General features: G+C 40.6%; 1 protein-coding gene across 1 annotated transcript in view; it reads left to right on the top strand.

Annotated features, from left to right (window-relative positions):
• The window catches only part of LOC309553882 (pyroglutamylated RF-amide peptide receptor-like), a 216601-nt gene that overhangs the window by 174083 nt on the left and 17062 nt on the right, over window positions 1-25456 (top strand). Inside the window, exons 2-3 of the mRNA XM_082255364.1 lie at window positions 10911-11069; window positions 16918-16979. Of these exons, the coding sequence (XP_082111490.1) occupies window positions 10911-11069; window positions 16918-16979 (221 nt within the window). The remainder of the gene's footprint in view (window positions 1-10910; window positions 11070-16917; window positions 16980-25456) is intronic.

Genomic DNA, 25456 nt, shown 5'->3' on the forward strand with positions numbered 1-25456 from the left:
AAAACAGGATCCACAAAGAGATCGGTTAGGCAAATTATTTTACAATGTACCTGAACTAGTATTGGTTCTATGGGACATTCCAGCGGTAGTTCTCATAGAGAGTACACTGAACACACAGCTTCAGGTATTTGTTAGAATGTCCAAAGGTGAAGTGATAGGAGGTGGATTCACAGTGCCATGGGTTTATTCCGTTGTTTGTCTTCCTCCAGTGTCCTTGATTATGAAGATACTTCTGAAGATTTGGACAGAACACCTTTATGCCATACAGGTGCTTTCCACCTGCCGAGGAGGCCTTAGTTTTAATTGCTCCCCTAGATGTCATCCACACCACCAATCCCGTTTCTGGTAAAACAAGATCTTTTATGCCAACGTCAATGGGAGCACCCCAATCCAGTGAGACTCTTAATAGCCTGGCTATTGAATCGACTGGACAAGAGGTGCAGGGATTCTCATCCGATGTGGTTCAGACCTTGGTGAAGACCACAAGACTATGAACGCTACGTATAAGAGTATATGAAGGAAGTTTGTTCTGTTTGCTCAGCAAAGTTTTCTCTCCTGCGTCCCCAGCTTTAGCCAATATCCTGGACATTTTTACAATCAGCACTTGAGATTGGTCTGGCATACAACTCCATTAAAGTACAGGTCTCTGCTTTATCCTCTTTTTCAAGCTGCAGATGGGTGGAAGAGCCATTGAACATATGCTTCATGCAGGCCGTATTCCATATACGACTACCAAGGAAATCCTTGTTTCCTTTATGGGACTTAGGCTTGGCTCTGAAAGCACTAATACAGGCATCATTTGCGTCAACAGCTTAATTTCCATTGCGGTTCCTAGTGGTAAAACTAGTTCCTCTGACAGCAGTTGCTTCAGACAGAAGGATGTTGGAGATTGCAGCACTTTGATGCAAAGATCCCTTTTGTATCTTTTTACCAGAAATAGTGATACTATGTCTATCTCCAAGTGGTATCCAGTTTCCAGGGCAATCCCTCCAAGCATTCACATGGCGTCACTGAGTACACAGCAGGAAAACTTCAGGTTCTTGCACAAGTTTCTAAGTGTACATACAAAGGTCAAAGACGTGAGGAAAGTGGACAACCTTTTCATTTCGCCGTCAGGTTCTTGAGTCCTCTTCTATTGGTTTACCGGGGTGATCAGATTGGCATGGAGAAAGTAGACCTTTCTGCTCAGGAACAGGGGCAAGCTCCTTCAACCGGAGGGGTGGCAGCCTTTGGGGCAGTTATGCCAGGATTTCAGTGACGGAAATTTGAGAGATGGCTAGCCCTTCATTCAACTTTACAAGCTAGGCGTGCAGTCAGCAAGTTCTGCAAAGTTTGGGACGAGGTCTAAAAATTATTTTTTGTGTTTGCCAGCTTTTCTTTGTCAGTGTCTCTTTTCATGTGTTCTCTTCTGCCCATTTATTCAGCTAGTTACATCCCATTGTTTACTGATGTGAGGTAGGGCCAGGAATACGAAAAATCAAATACTTACTGTAATTTTCTTTTCCTGGCCTATCCCCACGTCTGCACAGGACCCCCTCCCTAGTGGCATGTCGCAGGCTAGGTTAATGAACACTTCCGTGGGGGAGGGGCTGTCTTTTATTTAGCTAGGAAGAGGTGGTCCTATAGGCTCCAGAGGAGGCATTAACCCATTGTGTGCTGACGTGAGGATAGGCCAGGAAAGGAAAATTACAGTAAGTATTTAATACCAATTTTCCGTATTCTCATCAGCAGTTTATAGCAGTCTGTTATAGGAGCTACAGTTTATTGAGGGAACCATGAATGCCAACTTTTACTGTGACTTACTGAAGCAGAGCATGATCCCCTCCCTTCGGAGACTGGGCCACAGGGCATTATTCTAACATGATAATTACCCCAAACACACCTCCAAGACGACCACTGCCTTGCTAAAGAAGTTGAGGGTAAAGGTGATGGGCTGGCCAAGCATGTCTCCAGACCTAAACCCTATTGAGCATCTGCGGGGCATCTTTAAATGGAAGGTGGAGGAGCGCAAGGTCTCTAACATTCACCAGCTCCGTGATGTCCTCATGGAGGAGTGGAAGAGGACTCCAGTGGCAACCTGTGAAGCTCTAGTGAACTTCATGCCCAAGAGTGTTAAGGCAGTGCTGGAAACTAATGGTGGCCACACAAAATATTGACACTTTGGGACCAATTTGAACTTATTCACTTAGGGGTATACTCACGTTTGTTGCCAGCAGTTTAGACATTAATGGCTGTGTGTTTAGTTTTTTTGTGGGGACAGCGAATTTACACTGTTATACAAACTGTACACTCGCTACTACTACACATTTCTTCAGTGTTGTCACATGAAAAGATATAATAAAATATTTACAAAAATGTGAGGGGTGTACTCACTTTTGTGAGATATTGTATATCTCTTAAACTTACTTTTAGATCACTATTTAATTGCAAATTTTGAGCTATAACCTAAATCCACTACTCTTTTTTACATAGGACTTGGGTGACACTTCCCCCACTATTTCATTCATTGTAGACCCTTGCTAGTTCCCCTTTAGACCCCTGATCTACCCAGATCCTAGTTAAAACAGCTTCTACAGCCTCTCCCACGTGTTAGGGCTCCAACAGCCTATTCAAACACCTGGAGCACATGAGACATGGGAGCCCAGATCACCAGTGTGTATTCCATAGAGAGGTCTGCACTTAACAGCCAGAAGGGCAACCTCTTCCTCTAACCACCATCACTCCCAACCAGGTTTACACTGTGTACCTTATTTTCAGGATCCTGTCAACCAGCACCAATGTAGCATATCACAAGTCACAACTATTCAGCCACCTATGGCCTAACTGTATACTAGGCCACTTTACATACTCAGGTATTCAGGCATCCTTTATGAATAACACCACTCCAGCCAGAAGTAAAGTCCATCTTCTTTTACTTGGCAATTAAGGTATACAACTCCCATACATTGCCAAAATCACTTCTGATTTCAATCCATATTGTCTTGTAAAAGTTTAAATCCTTGTTGCCTGTAGGTTAGCTCTGAGTGTCTGAGGCCTATAACTAGGGATGTCCAAGTGGTGGAACTGAACAGGGTACCATTTGACTCTCACTTCAGCGAAGTACACAATTCTCTCTAAGCTTCACACACATTCTGCTAAGCTTCACACACCCTATATTTGGGGTTCTGTCAAAATCACATCTTGTAGCAGAGGGGCAATAGCTATGGAATTGGTTAACCACCTCCTACACAGTGAATATATTCAATATTGGTAACTAGCCCATTGCCCTTTACCTGCAATTTTTCTGGATACAGCTTCCAGAATTCAGTTAATCTTTAGCAGAATCAGAACAGTTATTCACAAAAGACCTTACAAACAGTATCCTCGATTATCCTCAAGGAATCACCAAGCACCCATGGATACTAAAATGGTCTTGGTGAGAGGGCAGCTATTTAGCCACAGTTCTTATGAAGACTGCTATTCTAACAAATGAATTATGGTGTAGTCCTTATTTGGATCACAACAACCATACTGAACAGGGCAGAGTAGAGGACATAATTTCCAGAAGTTGCAGTCAATCACAGATTGCTTGTTGGTGCCATGGCACAGATTAGAGACCCTGCAAAGCTCTTCTTTGAGCAAAGCTGTCTCTCCACCCATGGCCATAACTTCTCTGCTGCTCATGTAGGTCTTTTTCATCCTGTGTAACAAGAACACTGGCACATAAGAAGGTTCTGTCACCTTCCTACATTATGAAAAAACATGGCTCACCCATGTGCAGTATATACTGTATATATATATCTACATTTTTTTTAGAAACAGGTTTTATCAAATAAAATACCTACTGAGACATTTTCTTTTTTCTTTTTAATTAATTTAGAGGTTTAGATTCACATGTACAGTAAACCTAAAACAGCTGTAGTTTCCTTTAAAAATAAAAACACATGAATAAATTCTGCAACTGTATTACAGAAAAGTCTTTAAAGTCCAGTTTTTATGGCTTTGTGCAAATGCACATAGAGGCAAAATGACGGATTATAAGAATTAAAATTAGGTTTAATACATTGCTTCACATTGATATTCAGAACTTAGCCACTTGAATTATGGCTGCATTAACCTTTAACAGCTCCACTGGAAACATTCTCAAAAATCTTTTCTCATCTTTACTGATGTTTTCATAGGCTTATATCTGGTACTGACATAAGTCTGTGCCACACAGTAAAGTATGTACAATGTCTATGTGTATATACAGTGGGTACGGAAAGTATTCAGACCCCCTTAAATTTTTCACTCTTTGTTATATTGCAGCCATTTGCTAAAATCATTTAGGTTCATTCTTATTCCTCATGAATGTACACATAGCACCCCATACTGACAGAAAAACACAGAATTGTTGAAATTGTTGCAGATTTATTAAAAAAGAAAAACTGAAATATCACATGGTCCTAAGTATTCAGACCCTTTGCTGTGACACTCATATATTTAACTCAGGTGCTTTCCATTTCTTCTGATCATCCTTGAGATGGTTCTACACCTTCATTTGAGTCCAGCTGTGTTTGATTATACTGATTGGACTTGATTAGGAAAGCCACACACCTGTCTATATAAGACCTTCCAGATCACAATGCATGTCAGAGCAAATGAGAATCATGAGGTCAAAGGAACTGCCTGAAGAGCTCAGAGACAGAATTGTGGCAAGGCACAGATCTGGCCAAGGTTACAAAAAGATTTCTGCTGCACTTAAGCTTTCTAAGAGCACAGTGGCCTCCATAATCCTCAAATGGAAGACGTTTGGGACGACCAGAACCCTTCCTAGAGCTGGCCGTCCGGCCAAACTGAGCTATCGAGGGAGAAGAGCCTTGGTGAGAGAGGTAAAGAAGAACCCAAAGATCACTGTGGCAGAGATGCAGTCAGGAGATGGGAGAAAGTTGTAGAAAGTCAACCATCACTGCAGCCCTCCACCAGTCGGGGCTTTATTGCAGAGTGGCCCGACGGAAGCCTCTCCTCAGTGTAAGACACATGAAAGCCCGCATGGAGTTTGCTAAAAAACACCTGAAGGACTCCAAGATGGTGAGAAATAAGATTCTCTGGTCTGATGAGACCAAAATAGAATTTTTTGGCCTTAATTCTAAGCGGTATGTGTGGAGAAAACCAGGCACTGCTCATCACCTGTCCAATACAGTCCCAACAGTGAAGCATGGTGGTGGCAGCATCATGCTGTGGGGGTGTTTTTCAGCTGCAGGGACAGGACGAATGGTTGCAATCGAGGGAAAGATGAATGCGGCCAAGTACAGGGATATCCTGGACAAAAACCTTCTCCAGAGTGCTCTGGACCTTAGACTGGGCCGAAGGTTTACCTTCCAACAAGACAATGACCCTAAGCACACAGCTAAAATAACGAAGGAGTGGCTTCACAACAACTCCGTGACTGTTCTTGAATGGCCCAGCCAGAGCCCTGACTTAAACCCAATTGAGCATCTCTGGAGAGACCTAAAAATGGCTGTCCTCCAACGTTTACCATCCAACCTGAGAGAACTGGAGAGGATCTGCAAGGAGGAATGGCAGAGGATCCCCAAATCCAGGTGTGAAAGACTTGTTGCATCTTTCCCAAAAAGACTCCTGGCTGTATTAGATCAAAAGGGGGCTTCTACTAAATACTGAGCAAAGGGTCTGAATACTTAGGACCATGTGATATTTCAGTTTTTCTTTTTTAATAAATCTGGAACAATGTCAACAATTCTGTGTTTTTCTGTCAGTATGGGGTGCTATGTGTACATTCATGAGGAAGAAGAATGAACCTAAATGATTTTAGCAAATGGCTGCAATATAACAAAGAGTGAAAAATTTAAGGGGGTCTGAATACTTTCCGTACCCACTGTATATATATATATATATATATATATATATATATATATACCGTATATATAACAGGGGTTATATATATATAACAGGGGTTCGCTGTTTTCCGGTCCAGAGTCCTAGTAAAATCTGAGATGCACTTTCCCAGTCCAGTGTCACAGGTATTACCTCAGTGCTTGCCCTGTCTCTGTAGACTCCCTCAGTGAGTAGAATTAAGCCAAGTACGAGTTGCTACCTAATTTTCCTGCTGCCAGTGTATAGCGACTTTGGTCACCTCGGGCTATCTGATCTTCACCTGCTACTAGCTGTGCAGTATGGATGAGCTGATGGTTCGGTCCGAACCTAGGTTTAGACTGAACTTTGTCTGTTCGCGCATTACACGTGCATCCAAACTTTTTTTTTTCAAACAGAGATTTTATTGAAAATAACAGAATAGTACAAAAAATGAATGAACAATCTAAACTGTGCAGTCAAAAAAAAAAAAAAAGGAGAAAAACCAAGCAAAACATACCGTGGTGCAGTGACAGTGCAGGCAGTATAGCTCAGCAGTCTACAATGCATTTGCAAGACAATACAAAATCCACCATTAAGTGCACGTTTCCGAGCTCTGGATCCACCTATCCCAAATCTTGTTGTATTTATTTAGTGGGGCAACCCCTGTGCATGTACATTATTTTGTGATAGGGGAGAACAGTATTAACTTCTCTCAGCCACATTAGAAAGTCAGGAGGACTCTCCCGCATCCATGGCTTAGCTACCAGTTTCCTGGCAATAAAAAGTGTTACATGTAAAAAAGTCTTCAGGAACTTGTCCATATTGTCCTCTGGGTATACACCCAGAAGGCATTGTTTAGGGTCCAATTGCAGGGGAGACCCCATTTTATCGTGCAGGAAGGCCACAATCTGCTGCCAGTAGCTCTGAACCCGTGGGCAGCTCCAGAGTAGATGGAAGAATGTACCTGGGGTGATATGACACATGGGGCAGTCCGGAGAAAAACCAGGCCGATAGCGCGCCAACCTAATAGGGGTAAGGTAAGTACAGTGGAGTATAAACAGTTGAGTGAGACGATCAGATAGCTTAGAAGATACCTTTTGCCTCGTCAAGGGCCTCACTCCAGTCTTCATCCTCAATAGCACCCACCTCAGGTTCCCAGCTAGTTTTGACAGCATACACTATGGCGGTAGAGGAGGGTGAGTGCAATTCTGAATACAGTATAGAGATAAGGTGACTGGGGTCAGTATCCTTAACTATTTCAAGAATGGGGAGGGACTCCAACGGGGGCAAAGCTGAGGGGAATTGGGTCTGAAAAGCATGCCTAATCTGATAGTAGCGGAAGAGCATATGGTCTGAAAGGGAAAATAACCTATGGAAGTCTTCAAAGGAGCGAAGAGTGGATCCCTGCAGAAGGTGTGTGAGGTAGTAGTAGACACCCCTGCTGCTCCATAGTGTGGAGTCTGGTAGCGAACAGAACTCCGCCAGGGCTCCGTTATGCCATAGGGATGTAAAAGTGTGCAGCAGGGGGTATTGCATTTCATACGTCACCACCTCCCAGACCCGGCTGAAGTGATACAGCATGGAGTCAGAATTTCCCCCCACCTCCGATCCCCGGGTTCCCCACAGTATAACCGAAAAATGGTCTGCAGTCAGGCGGGACCAGCCCGGGCATAGTAGTAAAAGAAAACGGATACTGTCTACCTTGTCAAGGTGGAATAAGTGGGATAACTGGGCAGCTAGGTAGTATACATTGAAGTTCGGCAACGCCACGCCCCCAGATTGGAAGGGTTTTGAAGTTTACGCCAAGAGAGTTTGTGCCTACTACTTCCCCAAACGAACGCCTTAAGAAGAGAGTCCATCTGTTTGAAGTACTTCAATGGAAGGTATATTGGGGAATGCCAAAGGACATACAAGACCTTAGGCAGGAGAACCATTTTTAAAGGGTTCACCCTACCCATAACACTCAGGGGGAGCCTGGACCAGACCTGGATCTTAGATTTGAGCAAAGTATAAAGGGGTTGGATATTATCCTGGATATAATCCCGAGGGCGTGCAGTGACCTGAACTCCAAGGTATTTTATGCGGGTTACCTGCTGAAGGGTCGAAGCCACAGGGGGCATCGTGACCGCAGGTGGGTCAATGGGGAGTACCTGAGATTTGTCACAATGAATGTGCAGTCCGGAGTATGTACCATAGGTTTCAATGAGGGAAAGGGCCATGACCAAAAAACCCCCCGGAGTCTGCCAAATACAGCAGTGTATCATCAGCATACATGCTGATCTTCTCTGTTAGAGACCCCACACACAAGCCATGTATGGCCGGGTGGGCCCTAATGGCTATAACTAGCGGTTCAGCTGCCAATGCATAGAGCAGGGGGGAAAGGGGGCACCCCTGCCTAGTACCCCTGGTGAGCAAAAATGCCTCAGAAGGCCAACCGTTAGTGAAGACCTTAGCCACTGGTGCACTATACAGCAGTTGTACCCATTTAATAAAATTGGGCCCAAAGCCGAAGCGGTGCATCCAAACTTTAGCTCATTCAGCCTTCTGTTCAGCAGGAGCTGTGCATCCTATATATTTATTGCGCTTCTATATATGACAGCTTCCTGCTGTCACTGATTCCTAAGGAAGCTGTGATTCTTACACCCGAGGCTCCCTTAGGAATCTGTGACATCATAGAACATCTCTGCCCAAATATGGCCATGGCATATTTGGTTAATGATGTCGCCACTATCCCCTCCCCTTCCCTCATATAGCCCATGAAAGCTTAGGGAGCTTTCATTCGGCCAGCGTTAAGGTCGGGGCAAGGCAGTGGTGGGCATTGCTATTGACGATGGATTTACGGGGGACTTTTTTTGTAAAAAAGCAAATAAATGTGTGAATGATGGTTGGTGCGCTAAACATAAAAATACAGTCATAAAAAAGACTATAAATAACTCTCCGTGCAAAAATGACATATGACAAAAACTTGTGTGAAGACCAAATATCAAAGGGATTATTTCAAACAAGTGAATAACTCATTAACATATATACAGTTTCAAACAAATTCAAAGTCTATCAAATAGTGGCAAATTGATAGGAGTGCAGTGAATTGTAGGTGCTTGAAATAATCCAAAAGAAAAGTGAAGTGATATAGGATCCCACTACCGGCTGCCAATCCTGCTTACCGGATGGATATATCTTTAGAGCATTATTAATATGCGATGGCATGCAAAATTCACCCTGGTGTGACCACACAATGGAGCCTCTTACCAGATGTCTTTGTTGACATGCGTTTCTGAGATATATGGTATCCTCCTGAGAGATCCCCAGACTATCAGACAACTCACTCTTCTAATAGAATAATTCAGTTGATGGAGACATCCCAAAATAAAGTGCATCAAAGGTACATCAAAGGTACATGGGTATGTTGTCCGTGGCGTGACCTTAACATGTTTAAGCACATCTGCCTTTATCAAAAGGTGTAGCACTCCTATCAATTTGCCACTATTTGATGGACTTTGAATTTGTTTGAAACTGTATATATGTTAATGAGCTATTCACTTGTTTGAAATCATCCCTTTGATATTTGGTCTTCACACAAGTTTTTGTCATAGATAATAATGACTACCAGTTGAAGAACAGTCCCACTATAAAGTGTGCCTTTTCACAATTAAAGCTGGTAAGAATTGAGAAGCTGAGCTTGTTAATGTTTTAATGATTTAATTTTTCCAATTATGCCTGTGAGCCTACACATTATTGGATTGCCAGTTATATAGGAATTGTCATTTTTAATTTTAATGTGTTTAAATAGTTTGTTATAAAAGTTTGTTCAGGTAAGTCTGAAAGGTATCAGTTTACATTTCCCAAGTTTGTAACAAATGTGCTTTTGGGAAAAATTAACATGGAACCATACTCCAAAGAACGGTTTTCTAAAGTGTCCAGTTTTTTTCAAAATATGTTACCTTTCCTGCACAAGGATATCTGAGAAAACACATTCCCAGCGATTAGCTCAAGTTTCCTGTTTTGAAAGGGACAGGTTTCACATTGCTCTTCTTTAGATGGCCTAAGCTATTTTCTTCCAACCCTTCAAATAATTCCTAGTTACATGTTGATAAAACTTACAGTTTGTTCCAACCACTGTTCATTTTGCTAGAAAGCTTGGTCTGTATGTAAATGTGAAAAAAATATAAATAAAGGCATCTGACATAAAAAAAACATGCACTGGCTCTTACCAGCAACCAAGATGTATAGGAGGGGACATCTACCTGTGGGAGCTATCATTACCTGTGCTGATAAGACCAGTGCAAAGAATTTCTACATCAATTCTGTTAAAGGAATCAAAGGGCACCTGAACAGATTGCCAGCTGCTGGTGTTGGTGACATGGTGATGGCCACAGTTAAAAATACCTGAACTTTGTAAAAAAGTGCATCCTGCAGTGGTAATAAGACAATGAAAATCATTTCAGAGAAAATATGGTGTGTTCTTGTATTTTGAGGACAATGCTGGGGTAATAGTGAATAATAAAGCAGAGATGAAAGGTTCAGCTGTAACGAGTTCCAGTGGCAAAAGAATATGGAGACCTGTGGCCCAGGATCGCCTTATTGCTGGGAGCATTGCCTGAATATGCCATTTGTTTGTAAAAAAAAAAAAAAAAAAACTTGTTACAAAGAAAAAAAAAATATGTACTGGATACTCCAATAACCTGTATCAATCACATGCTGTTATAAGAATACAATATCTTTGATTATGTCGGTCCTTTAATTGTCTGAGCATGTGTGAAATCATCTGCAAATAATAGTATTACTATTATAGCAGATCTATAGTGGAAGCTGGCTTGGGCAAGTGTACCAGTGTTAGAAAAAGTATTCCACGTTTCTCTAACTTCTGTTACTTAACTTGTAACTCTTACTTTGCAACTCTTACTTACTTTGCAATAGACTCCATATCTTCAGACTGCCATTAGAACTGGTGGCAATGGTAGTTGGATGGCAAAGGAGCTATTTACTTGTTTGTTTTAAAATGCCCACATAGGAAAATATCATAACATAAATATAATTTTAGAACTAAATTATGTAAAAATGTATGTTTTTCCTTTTAGGGCCTTTTGTCTGTAAAATGGTTCCTTTTATTCAGACAACAGCAGTTGTGGCCAGCACATTAACAATGACCTGCATTGCAGTGGAAAGATACCAAGGAATAGTCCATCCACTGAAAATGAAGAGGCAGTACACAAACAGGAGGGCCTACAAAATGCTTGGTAAGCATATGGTAATATTCTTCTTTACTACATGGGCAAGCATTCCTTAATGTGGTTGTAAATCTCAGACATAAAAAAAGAAGCTTGTATCAGGAGCACTAAATGTCCTGCTGCTTCATTCCTCTGCTCTCAGCACAAATCATTTCTTACAAGTTTTCCTGACACCAAGAGTAAAAAGGTGACAGGGAAGGGACCTCTAGCTGATTGACAGTCTTAGCTCTGTTCCTGTGTGCTGTGTAAAGGGGGGGGGGGTGTCCCTTCCCTCCAATAGGCTCAGCGCTCTTGTACAGTTTGTGACTGCAGCTTCCTGCCCCCTTTGCTGTATGAGTTTGTGAATAATCCTTCTCGTCTCAGAGCTTTACAATAATGTACAGGACAAATGGCTGCAAATAAACAGGTACAACTTATGCAGGAGAATTCGTTTTATCTCTGTTTATCACCTGAGACCAGTCACTTCATTTCTTGAGACCTGAAAATGCCAGGACTGTAAAAATATCCCCCAAATGACCCCTTTTTGAAAAGTAGACAGTCCAAAGTATTTGATAAGAGAGGGCTGAAAGAGTCATCTTGACATTTTTGCTATCGGCTAGGGTACACAAGCAAGTTCTCAAAAAAGGTCTGCAGCTGGCAGGGTAGCCAAAGTAAAATACACAGTGCTGGATTACCAAATAGGCAGAGTAGGCACTGGCCTATGGGCCCCAAGCCATTCAAAGGTCCCGACAAAAGATCAAAATAATATTCATTTGATCTTCAAAGGAAATTACAATGAAATGCTCTTACATTTTTTTTTACAAAACATAGAAAAAATGAATCAATTCAAAGAAATGAAAGTCTCTATAGAGAAAATACTGTATTATTGTAATGTACTCCATAACAACCTAAATCTTTCAGTTGTCAGTTTTTTTTTTTTTGATGATGCAACCTACATATGTGTAATGTACTGTAGTGATGGTCATCTCCATCTAGCAGCTGACTTGCACACTACTTAGTTCCAAGTTAATTTACTAAAGTGCAGACACGAGAAACCTCCAGAAACCTGCAAGGTAGACCCCAAGGTTTTGATAGCCTAGGAAACTCCACGGCGTTTAATCCAACATTGAAATGATATCAATGAACAGATCTCCTTTTCAAATTAATGAGTAAAAGAGGACCCTCCCCTCTTCCTCTGTATCTTCATTGTGCATATGTCATGCAACAAAACCCGCAAGCGCATGCGTGAGCTGTGTGGCACCCTATAAATTGTCCCACATCATTCTGGGACTTGTGAGTGTCCCAGGAGGCTGAAAGGGGGGTGGGCAATCTTCTACTCGGATTTCCTAGGTGGAGTCAAAACTAGGTAACCCCCCTAAAAGGGTGCATTAGTGGCAAAGGGGGGGGATAGGAACAGCAGAACTTCTGTTTTTTAACTGAAGTGCCACTTTAAAGCATAGCATTATTATAAAAACATTTTTGCTCTGTTTTGAATTGGGAGGTTGTTTTTCTTCCTATTTAGTCACTGAGAGATGAATGAGCAGAATCTCCCAATTGGGACAGAAATTTCTGGAGAGGTTTAGAGTTAGAACTTCTTTTGGGTTTTATAGCAGACTGTTTCCTGTTGGCCACTGACACAGTTAATGAGGATAGATATCTCCAACACTGCTACAGAGGCTTTCAACTGATATTTTATTTTCATTAGGTATATATTTCCAACAAGAAGCGCATATAATACAATACTGATGTTAAGCTAAAGAAGTGTCTCCTGTGTTAGGACAGATCATTTTTCCATGGAGTACGGTTTTGCTACCCTTGTTTTGTCTGATGTGCCAGGAAGACTGTGGTCTAAAATTGTGACCCTAAACATCAAACACACTGTCTAAATAGCCTCCATTTTTGTAGTTATTAGTATGCCCTGTGGTTCATTTCTTTTAAAAGTTAAAGCAAAATCCTATCATACAATGCCTTTTGATCATCAGCCAGTCCACTTGTTGACTGTAAAAAAGGGCAAGACATGGTCCTTGACAACAAAGGATATCTAAAGACCCAGAATCTTTTGCCCATCTCTGTACAGAAAGAGAGCCAGAGCCATAAAACATTAGGGGGTCCACAGCCTGTGTTGCTGGGCTAAAGCAAGAGCACATTAAACACAGTAGAGATACTGTATATGCTAGTAGCATACATAATATAATTATTTGAAAAGCATACACCATAAAATAAATATTAACATAAATACGACATCTAACAATATGTCATTTCGGTTTCCATAAATATATCCGTCTGAAATTCAGTATGTACAGCACCAATGACATCCATTCTGTTGCTGTAATGTTATTACTTAAAAATGTATCAGAGGAAAAAAGCACATGTGGTCATGCTATCACATTAACATTTTAATCACAGCTTTCGATTTTAGTGTTCTAAAAAAAAACATTGCAGCAATGTCAACAGTGTCATATCCGCATCTGTTTAAATAAAAGGCTTATGAAACTGTGCAAAACGCAGCTAGAGTATACGTGATATGTTAAGAACAACCATATTATATGGTAGCCTGTGTCAGCTGCTCCTTATGTCCCACAGATAGAAAGCCATCTCTTCATTTCCAGTGCCAACTCTTTCATCTTAGGCTTAGGCCCATATTACCTAGTAGACATTACAGCACAGGGAAGTGATGTCTCCAGGCATCAATTCAATATTTAGTCTGTGCAAAAACATGAACATAAAAGTTCCTCCTGGTATGCTGTAGCACTTTGGTGCCCCTTTTTGTTGCTGCTGTCATTTTGGATATGACGCTGTCAGTTACCAGGATTCTGCTGTTTTTCGCCTGCCTTCTGTCCTATTTTGCCTGTGACAAAACTCTGCCAGAATGCCATCCTAACCTCAGCTAGGCTATGAACTACATTCCTGCTTGGTGATGTAATGCTTCATTTAGGTTAACATTAACTGCCTTTTCTTCGGGGCAAATATTGGCCTGTTACCAGAGAGGAGTCATACCAGAACATCCATATCTCAGTATGCAGCATTCTGGTGAAGGATTGGTGCCCCTTGGAACCATCCATTAATATGGGCCTACTGCTGGAGTCACAGAGAGATCACACTATTCATTTTCATAAAATTCATGTCCACATAATTACATTTTAATGCATATACAAAATATATATTGCAGAGGAAATTCGTCCCTGAGAATTCTTAAAGGGGAAAATGCCCCCCGGGTTAATTTTGATTTTAATGTCCTCTTACCTTGTCTGCTAGGTTAGGTTGAAATACTCATGTTCACAGCTAATTCAGTGCTGTCCTGCTGAGATCTGCTGTAAGCCACCACAGACTGAGCCCTGGGCCACCATCTTGTTTGGAGATGTCATTAGGAGGCCACCTGACTCTTCCGGGTCTTATCAGTTGATCCACTAATTACAATTCACTCCGCATGCACAGTATGTTCTACATAGCCCTGAAGTTTCCCGGGATATGTGACATGGGTATCCCAGGTTTCATGCAGTAGGGGATGTCATTCTCATCTAGGCAAGAAAGGCAGAAGCACTTTCTGTACCCCACGGAAAAAGATACCCCTTGAAATGTCTTTTGTTGCAATTTGCTGCAAGGGGGAGGGAAGCATAAGATGCATGACAGTAGAAAAGGTGGGTAAAGGTCTGCTTTAAATAAATTAGTAGTTGAGAAAAACAACCCCTTACAGCAATTTATTTCACCTTGTCCTCTTCATACATACTTCATTAGAAAGACATTAACAAATACAGTGTACCTCTCATAATATAAGTCATCCACTATGATTAAAAAAAGAGAATATTGAGCTAGCCATAAATAGAACACAGTGGTCAGGTAGTTTCCCATGATCTTTTTCAATTCCTTGCTCTGAGAAACAGGTATAAGTCAATGTTAGCAGAGAGTCTACTTTTGCTATTGAAAGAGAAAGAAAAAGTCTCTACATATGCTGCAAGGCATCTCATTGTACATTCATAACTGGAATATAACGATTCGAACATCACCTTCCAGATTGTTTAGAAGTAGATCCAGTGGGAGGCTCAGCTGGCAGGATGTCAGCCAATAGTTCTATATATACATGATTAATCCTAATAGACTCCTAGCTGAGGCCAACATAAGTTTTGTAAACTGTAAATGAGAAGCAATTTACACCAATTCTCTCTCGCTCTTTCTTCGCTATGCAGTGGATGTTGTACTGATCCCACAGATAATTCATCTATCTACCGCTGGAAGATAGAACGTGTCTCTTGATTATTTTCTGGAGTTAGATACAGAGATGGTTCCTAAACCTGATTAAAGCTATATGCCATTTTCTAAAGCTGCCACTAAACCAAACTGAGTAAATAAAGCCCAACCTCCCATTAAGGACTATGCGCCCTCAGGAGCCTAAACCTACTCTTTGTACTCAGACCTCTATTCACGCATGTATTGGCATTTTAAACAGGACCGTGCTATGGATCAGGGCAATTGCCAGTGGCACAAGGAATAATTGCAGGCTTTGGAGGATCCCTAGTCCACTGTGAGGGAATGGGGATGGATTTTATTTTATTTAATGACTGGTTTGCTTTAAGGCAGCTGGGAATTTGAAAGCGCTGAAGCTCCTCAGAAAAAAATAGTAAATAATAGATCATGTAGTAAGTCATTTGTATGGCATTCATTGTCTTTTTATTGTATATTTATTATGTTTTATTGACACAGTGGGGTTGATTTACTCAAACTGGAGAGTGCAAATCAGCTTCCATTTTTTTTGTCAAAGCTTAATTGAACAAGCTGAACTTAGAAGCTGATTGACTACCATGCACAGCTGCAACAGATTTTGTGCTCTCTAGTTTTAGTAAATCAACCCCAGTATGTCATACAAGCCTATAATAATTACAATTCAAATTTTATATTACATTTTAAATTGTTAGTAGGATAAATCATAAACAGTTTGATCATCAAGAAAATAAGTCAATTTGTTTATTTGCATGATATATTTATAAAGCTGGCCAATTTGACCAGAAGGTAGAACCATTCTTTCCCTATTGAGCTGAAATCATTGTCTCTTCCTCCCACAGTTACAGTTATCATTGACTGGGGCATACAAAAATCTTTACAGAGGTTCTAACATTTTCTCACTCTATCAAACAAAATAAATAAATATATAATTAAAAAGTTTGAAAATGTTAAGACCTTAGGCAATCAGCATGCTAAGCCAATTTCTTACCATTAATTTTGAAAGGTTCTGGAGTATAGGCCAAGTTTGGCTTAAAGTGTATCTATTTATTAAAGGTACTTATATAGTGGTGTCAATTTACACAGCACTTTATATATACATTGTACATTCACATCAGTCCCTGCCCTCAAGGAGCTTACAGTCTAAGGTCCCTAACTCACATTCATATTCTAGGGTCATTTTAGACATGAGCCAATTAACCTACCAGCATGACTTTGGAGTGTAGAAGAAAACCAGAGTACCCGGAGGAAACCCATACAGGCACAGGGAGAACATGCAAACCTAGTGCAGGTAGTGCCATGCCTAGGATTCAAACTGACAATCCTAATGCTTCTAGGTGGAAGTGCTAACCACTTAGCCACAGTGCTGGCTGAGCTTTTTTTTTTATTCGCTGTCCTAGGATCGCAACCAAAAGTGAAGGAAAATTTCTTCAAAGTTAAGGGAAATCAAAACATAGGCTGTTGTTGCTTGGACAGGTACACTAATTTGAAGAATCACTTCACCCCCTAAGTCCGGTGTCAACAGTAAAATGTTGGATTTTCCATCTCTTCAGGCAATGTGACAGTGGTCTGGTGGACAGGGTCCCAGATAGCAATAAAAACTTGACAGTGGTTTCAATACTTTCCCACCCTGCAGAAAACTAAATCTCTTTATCTCTTGCAGGGCTTGTGTGGACAATCGCTATTGTAGTAGGATCTCCAATGCTACATGTGCAGACATTAGAGGTAAGTTAATGGCTAGATATAAGGCAGGTTGTCAGAAAACTAAAGTGTGTGGTTTCACATCTAGGCACAACATGTGGGAAAATTCAGACTAAAGGCCTGTACACACGATTAGAAAATCGGAAGTAAAATTTCGTCCGATGAGCGATCTGCCGATTTTTGGATCGTTAGTATAGTGCTTTCGAAAGCCAATTATGAATTTTCGTACGACAAAAACTTGATATGCAGGCTATAAAATTTTTATTGTACGTGAACATAACGTCCAATTTTCGTTTAATTAGTATAGTTTTCGTCTGGAAAAAAACGTAAGAGCAAGACTACACGTGCTCAGAAACGAAAGAATACATATAAAACAATTCAACATGTTACATCTCTTCTGAAGTTGAATTCTGTCGTATGAGAATTTTCGCATGAAAGAAACCTCTTCACTTTTGATATGAGACTAGCATGCAACAAAAAGTGTGAAAATTAGTCCGATAATCTGATTGTGCGTATGAGGCTTTAAAGAGAAGCATAGACTTGGAAGAGATTAGGCTATGGACAGGACAAATTAAAAAATGTGATCTCAGTGATTTAACCATGATTGTTGGTGCCAGAATGGCTAGTTTGAATATTTCTGTAACTGTTTCTTGGTTTTCACATTCAACAGTCTGCAGAGTTTAGAGAGAAAATATATATGGTCTGTGGCACCATGAGTGATAGGCTTTCATCTATATATATATATATATACAGTCAGGTCCATAAATATTGGGCCATCGACACAATTTGAATCTTTTTGGCTCTATACACCACCACAATGGATTTGAAATGAAACAAACAAGATGTGCTTTAACTGTAGACTTTCAGCTTTAATTTGAGGGTATTTACATCCAAATCAGGTGAACAGTGTAGGAATTACAACAGTTTGTAAATGTGCCTCCCACTTTTTAAAGGAACCAAAGTAATGGGACAATTGGCTGCTCAGCTGTTCCATGGCCAGGTGTGTGTTATTCCCTCATTATCCCATTTACAAGGAGCAGATAAAAGGTCCAGAGTTCATTTCAAGTGTGCTATTTGCATTTGGAATCTGTTGCTGTCAACTCTCAATATGAGATCCAAAGAGCTGTCACTATCAGTGAATCAAGCCATCATTAGGCTGAAAAAACAAAACAAATCCATCAGAGAGATAGCAAAAACATAAGGTCTGGCCAAATCAACAGTATATATAGCTCATCTTAAACACATGGAATCAGTCTTATTAATCATTTAATCAAGATTAGATCAGTTCTACACATGTCTTCCACCTATGAGTGAAAACACAACAGGCATGTCAGCTCCTCCACACATGAACAATCTATATCGTATCTGGCACCTATTGTCCAAAAACATACAAAAAAATAAAATAAATACAAATAAAATTGAAAACATAAATAACATAAAATACATAATCATTGAAAAAATAATACGTATATACACATAATACCAACTAAATAAATAAATATAAATCAAAATCAGATTTTACCCTTTCAATCTAATAGTATCTAAACAATGTATCCAGCTTATTTCTAATTTCTTTAAAAGAAGTTCCCTATTTCCACCTCACCTATTCCTGGGTATACCATCTATCACCATATATTTGAGTTGTAAGACCGAATGTCATTTTTCTAGAAAATGCCTCGATAATGGTAATTTATCTAATTTGTCTCTAATGGAATACTTGTAGTGAGCAATCCATTCTTTAACTTTCTGAGTGGTTTCTCCAACATATAAAAGCCCACAAGGACATTTTTTTTATATAAATTACATAAGAAGATAAACAGGTGTAGTGATCCCTTATTGTAATATTATATCCCTTATGAGGACGGAAAAAATATTTTCCTTTAATCATGTTAGCACAATGTATACACCCTAAACATGGGTAAGAACCATTGTTACGTGGACCTATAAATGTAACGGGGTCCACTTGTGGACTATATTGATCAGATTTAACGAATCTGTCATGCAATGTTTTTCCTCGTCTATATGAGGGTAAAGTTGGAAATACAAATTATAGGAATCTGTGGATAATTAGAACTTAAATTAGACCAATGCCTTTTCACAATAATAAATACCTGGTATGAAAATGGATGAAATTGAGAAATAAAGGGTATCTTGCACCTGGTTAACCTATCTTTCTTACTTCTAAAATGTTTACGCTCATTTTTAATAATATCATTGGGGTATCCTCGTTCTTGAAGTCGGTCCTCAATCTCATCCAATCTCATCTCCCGTGCCACAGAATCACTAAAGATCCTCGAGACATGGGTGTATTGACTGCGAGGGATCGACATAAAGACACCAGGAGGATGAAAGCTATTATAATGTAACAAGAGATTACGATCCATGGGTTTTCTATAGAGGTCACTTACAATATGTCTACCATGTTTGGATAAACAAGTATCTAAAAAGGAATCTTGGTCTCATTTACACTCACATTAAATCTCAAACCAGGAACCAAATAATTTAGATATACATTAAATAAATAACGTCATCAATGAACCTGTTCCAGCAGGCACAGGTATTGACAAATAGATCACGATTATAGATGAATGCATCATCAATCATACTCATAAATGCATTGGCATATGGGGGGGGGGGGGCGACATTTGAGCCCATCGCTGCTCTGATCAGTTGTAAAAAATATGTGTCCTTAAATAGAAAAACTTTTTCTTGTAAGACTATATTTAATAGCTCCAATGAAAAGGCAATTTGATCTGTATCATACCTCTTTGATCTAATTAAAAGTCGTCGGCATTTCTCTATCCCTAATTCATGTTGAATGGCTGTATAAAGATTAGCTACATTTCATATGACCAGCACACAATCCACTGATTCTATTTTATCCAAAAAATCCTGTGTGTCTCTTATATATAATATAGATTTTCTAGTGAACAAATCTACCTCACAACTGACCCGTCAGTTGGAGAAACTATCACAGAAGGTAATATCTACTGAACTGAAATTACATTGGCACTAAAACACTCCCCACGCAATCTTAATCCGGCATTTCCACAATTCATGTAACAGCCATTCTCTGTACAGAGCTGTCAAAAAAAAAAGGCAGCCACAAAGTTTATCATAACATTGCTCAGATATAAAAAGAAACATACAGTAGTATCATTTGGTTCTTTTAGATCAAAGGGATGAACTTCGGTCTGCAAATGAGGGCAGTTTAACCACTTAAAGACCAGGCCTTTTTTTAAAACTTGTAGCTTACAAGTTAAAATCAGTATTTTTTGCTAGAAAATTACTTAGAACCCCTAAACATTACATATATATATATATATATATATATAGTATATATATATTTTTTTAGCAGAGACCCTAGAAAATAAAATGGCGGTCATTGCAATATTTTATGTCACACTGTATTTGTGCAGCAGTCTTTCAAATTAAATTTTTGGGAAAAAAATACACTTCAATGAATTAAAAAAAAACAGTAAAGCAAGCCCAATTTTATTGTATAATGTGAAAGATAATGTTACGCCGAGAATCGTGGGAGAATCGTAATCTTTATTTTAAGCAAAAAAATTGTGATTCTCATTTTATCCAGAATCGTGCAGCTCTAGTAAGTAGTCATAATAAACATTGTAAATACATAAAAAAATGTTCATATACATGATATTTTTACACATACATGATTGTAGCAGATGGAAACACATAAGTGTAAAATTTATACAGATCTACAAATTTCTTGACATCCTATAACTCCTATAACTTGATCTCCACTACCTCATTAGTAGATGCAAAAGATTATCTAAAAGATGATAAAAAAAATTATACCAACGTAGCATCATGTAAAGAAAAAATAATAACTCCCAATGTAGGGAAGGAAAAAAAGGGGAAATAATGGGTCAGTAAGCCCTAGTACTTACAGGTCAACTCAAAGGGGGGGGGGGGAGAACGTAGCAGCTCTGTGGGTGGGGGGTACACTGGGAAATGTCTGTCCCAGGGGCTGTGGGGAAGTAACCCACGTGGATCTCAAGGACAATTGGAGGGTGGACCAAGGTATCATAACAAGGAGAATCCATAGATTGTGTGTATAGATGTTATCGCAATAGGCCAGCAATAATCTATGAATAAAAAATTAATATATATATAAATGTGTATGAATATGGATTTACAATACCCCATTGTGTGACCTGTGACAAAGAAGAACCAAAGTGTGCAAGATAAAACTGATGACTAAGAATAGGAGCGGAACAAGATTCAATGTAAACTGACCAGAATGATCGATGAAAAAGGATACAGATAGGTAGTGCAATGGCTAGAGTAGCCCCATGCCATCACTGAATGTAAAGAATTATAGTAGGAAAAAAAGTTTACCGTGTACACCAACAGAAAGGGTCAAACGGAATGGATACAACCCCAAGAAAAAATGTGTGCATCCCTATATGGGGTGCCGGTGGGTTGGTAATGCCAATCACTACTCTCTCGTGACAACCCATTTACCACCCCTTGTCTACTAACCCTCACGATTTGCTGTAGTTACAGTTATTGGTCATGCTCTGTTACCGAGCTTTGATTACATTACCTTGCATTATTCTGTATGTCAAACGTTGTTACTCACTTGCATTATTTAATAAAATACTTGAAACAGGAAAAAATGTGTGCATTGACAATAGTAACCCCATTGTCTGCAGAGTTTATTAAAGAAAAAATTGCGGCGCTAGCCTGTGATCCGTTCTATACACAGTCTGGCTGATACCAGTAGTGAACTACACGAAAATAAAATAACCCTAATTAAACAGTTGACACGTACAGCAGTGAACATTAGAATCACATATTACATGTAGAGTTGAGCGAACACCTGGATGTCTGGGTTCGGCGGGTCCGGCCGAACTTGAAAAAAAAGTCTGAGTTTGTGACTCGGACTTAACCCGAACTTGGCCCCGATCCCGAACCCCATAGAAGTCAATGGTGAACCGAACTTTTGAGCACTAAAATTGCTTTAAAAAAACACATGGAATAGAGGGCTGCAAATTGCAGCAAAATCTTCTTAAGAGCATGGCAAGTGCTCTGCAAACAAATGTGGATAGGGAAATAACTTAAAATAACATAAAATACATAAAAATAAAAATTAATAATCTTGAATGATGTAGGAGGAGGACGAGGCCCATATGTAGTAGGAGGTTGAGGTAGCGGTGGATATGGCGATGTAGGTGGAAGCGGACGAGGTAGCCAACACTGGTTTTGGTTTTTAATTAAATTTTTTTTTAAATGAGGGTACACCCCAAAAGAGTAAGAAATATCAAATACAACAACGGCTGGGTAAGGCCAGTATACATTCTGCACAGGGTACGGACAAGTCCTGTGGGATCCATGCCTGGTTCATTTTAATGAACGTGAGCTTGTCCACATTGGCTCTGGACAGGCGGCTGCGCTTGTCTGTGCTAAATCCCCCAGCCGTGTTACATACATGTTCAGGTAATACACAGGCCAGCACCTCCAAGGCGTAAAGGGCAAGCTCAGGCCATGTGCCCAACTTGGAGACCCAGAAGTTGAAGGGGGCAGACCTGTCATTAAGTACGTCTAGGCGTGTGCACACATACTGCTCCACCATGTTAGTGCTGGGTCGTGGTGCTGCTGGTGGAGCTCCTGTTGCAAGGAGAGGACGTGGTCGATCTGTACCAGCTACACACACAAGTGAAAAACCTTTCTCAGCTGTGAGTAGGCGACAGAACCTGCAGCAGTATTTGGCAAGGCCAAATGCGCCTCTACAAATGTTGAGGTCAGAACAAGTACAAGCGATAGTAGATTGAGTTGCTGACAGTGCCTCCAGTTCCTTCACATTGTCTCCCACCCAGCCTTCTGCTCTGAAAAGGCAGAGTTGGCCCCTGCAGCCGATGTCCATCAATCTTTCACCTCACCCCCTTGCAAATCAGCCAAGCAGTCTGAGCCCCAAGTCATGCAGCAGTCTCTTCTTCTTTTTGATGACTCTGTTGGCATGGTTTCCCAGGGCCATCCACCTAGCCCTGCCCCAGAAGTGGAAGAGATTGAGTGCACCGATGCCCAGCCACTTATGTCTTAAGATGAGTACATGGGAGGACCATCGCAGCAGGTCTCGGATGATGACGAAACACAGGTGCCAACTACTGCAGAATTCCGAATTGTGTGGAGACTGACAAGGAGGGCAGGGGTGAAGACTGGGTGGAAGATGATGTGGAGGACGATGAGGTCCTCGACCCCACATGGAATGAACATCATGCAGGTGACCTGAGTAGTCTGGAGGAAGAGGCGGTGGTCGCACAGAGCCACCAGCACAGCAGAAGAGAGAGCAGGGTGCAAAAGCGGAGCGGCCATGCCTTAGACACTACACCTGCTACTGCCCAATGCAGCAAGGGACCGAGCACACCAAAGCTAGCTCAAAGGAGTTCCCTAGCGTGGCAGTTCTTTAGACAATGTGATGATGACAGGACACCAGTGGTTTGCACGCTGTGCAATCAGAGCTTGAAGCGAGGCATAAACCTTCTCAACCTGAGCACAACCTGCATGACCAGGCATCTAAGTGCAAAGCACAAGCTGCAGTGGAGTAGACACCTCAAAAACAAAGAAAGGTCTTTGGCTCCTCCTGCATCCTCTTCTGCTGCTGCAGTCTCGGCCTCTTCATCCTCCTCTGTAGTGACAGTGGCACCTGCCCCCCCGCAAACAGAGGATCTGCCAGCAACACCACCACCTGGGTCACCGACAACCATCTCCACAATGTCCCGTGGAAGCGTTCAGCTTTCTATCTCCCAAACACTGGAGCATAAGAGGAAGTACCCCCCTACCCACCCACGATCCCTGGCCCTGAATGCCAGCATTTCAAAATTCCTGGCCTTTGAAATGCTGTCACAACAGTATCCAGTGGGTGTATCTCACTGTAACATATGCACACTAGCCCGCAATTAAATGTTTTTCCCCTAAATGGGTTTTTATTGATAAGCGGAATACAACAACAGTATCCAATGGGTGTATCTCACTGTAACATATGCAGACTAGGCCGCAATTTATTTTTTCCCCCATAAATGGGTTTTTATTGATAAGCAGAATAGAACAACAGTATCCAATGGGTGTATCTCACTGTAACATATGCAGACTAGCCCGCAACTAAATGTTTTTCCCCTAAATGGGTTTTTATTGATAAGCGGAATACAACAACAGTATCCAATGGGTGTATCTCACTGTAACATATGCAGACTAGCCCGCAATAAATTTTTTTCCCCCTAAATGGGTTTTTATTGATAAGCGGAATACAACAACAGTATCCAATGGGTGTATCTCATTGTAACATATACAGACTAGGCTGCAATTTAATTTTTTTCCCCTAAATGGGTTTTTATTGCAAAGCGGAATACAACAGCAGTATCCAATACACTGTAATATATGAACGAAACATTTTTATTTTTCCCTTTAATTGGTGATTTTTGAAGAGCAGATTTAAACAGCAGTGTCTAAAAGCTGTATGACAGTGTCACAGTAAAGTATGAATGAAAAACTGAAAAATAATTGTCCCCTTAATTGGTGCTTGTTGAATAGCAGATTAGAACTGCAGTGTCTAAACGCTGTAAGTCACAGTAAAATATGAAGGAAAAATGATTTTTTTTTTCTTTTAATCTAGATTAAGCAGACACATATGAACTGAGCTTGCATTACATGGCTGCTACACGCCGCACGCCTAACAGGTTGGATACTGTTGTTGTTCTATTCCGCTATTGAATAAAAAAAAAAACATTTGAATGAAAAACTGAAAAATAATTATTTTTCCCTTACATTGGTGCTTTTTTAAGAGCAGATTAGAAAAGCAGTGTCTAAACACTGTATGTCACAGTAACATATGAAGAAAAAAGTTTTTTTCTTTTTTAAATCCAGATTAAGCAGACACATATGCACTGAGCTTGGATTACATGGCCGCTGCACACAGCACGCCGCCCACCTAACAGACTGGGCTCAGGTCAGGGCAAAAAGTTTGTGCACTGCACCCCCACACAATAAAATCAATGTAGATCGCTGTCTGATTAAAGAAGATTCTTCCTATTCTTTCCCTGAAAGCAATCTCCAGCCTGCCCCTACAATAATCTCCTATCTCTCCCTCAGCAGCTTTAGGAACCTGTCCCTAGTATAGTAAGAGCAGAGTGACGCGCGTCGCTATGTGACTCCGGCTTATATAGAGGCTGGGTCACATGCTGCACTGGCCAATCACAGCCATGCCATTAGTAGGCATGGCTGTGATGGCTTCTAAGGGCACACTAGTTAAATGCTTGCTGATTGGCTGCCTTGCAGCTGTTGAAACTGCGCCATTAAAACCGTGCCAAAACATGAAATAACATTACCGAACAACGGACTGTATCCCGAACATACAGTGAAATGTTCAGGTCTGTGTCCGGGTACCGAATACCCAACAAGTCCGGTACGATCCCGAACAATACAGTCCGGGTTCGCTCAACCCTAATCACATGATGAATAACTAAATAACAGTGTAT

The sequence above is a fragment of the Pelophylax lessonae genome (genome assembly GCF_965119305.1).
Source record: "Pelophylax lessonae genome assembly, chromosome: 4".
Classification (NCBI taxonomy): Eukaryota; Metazoa; Chordata; class Amphibia; order Anura; family Ranidae; genus Pelophylax; species Pelophylax lessonae.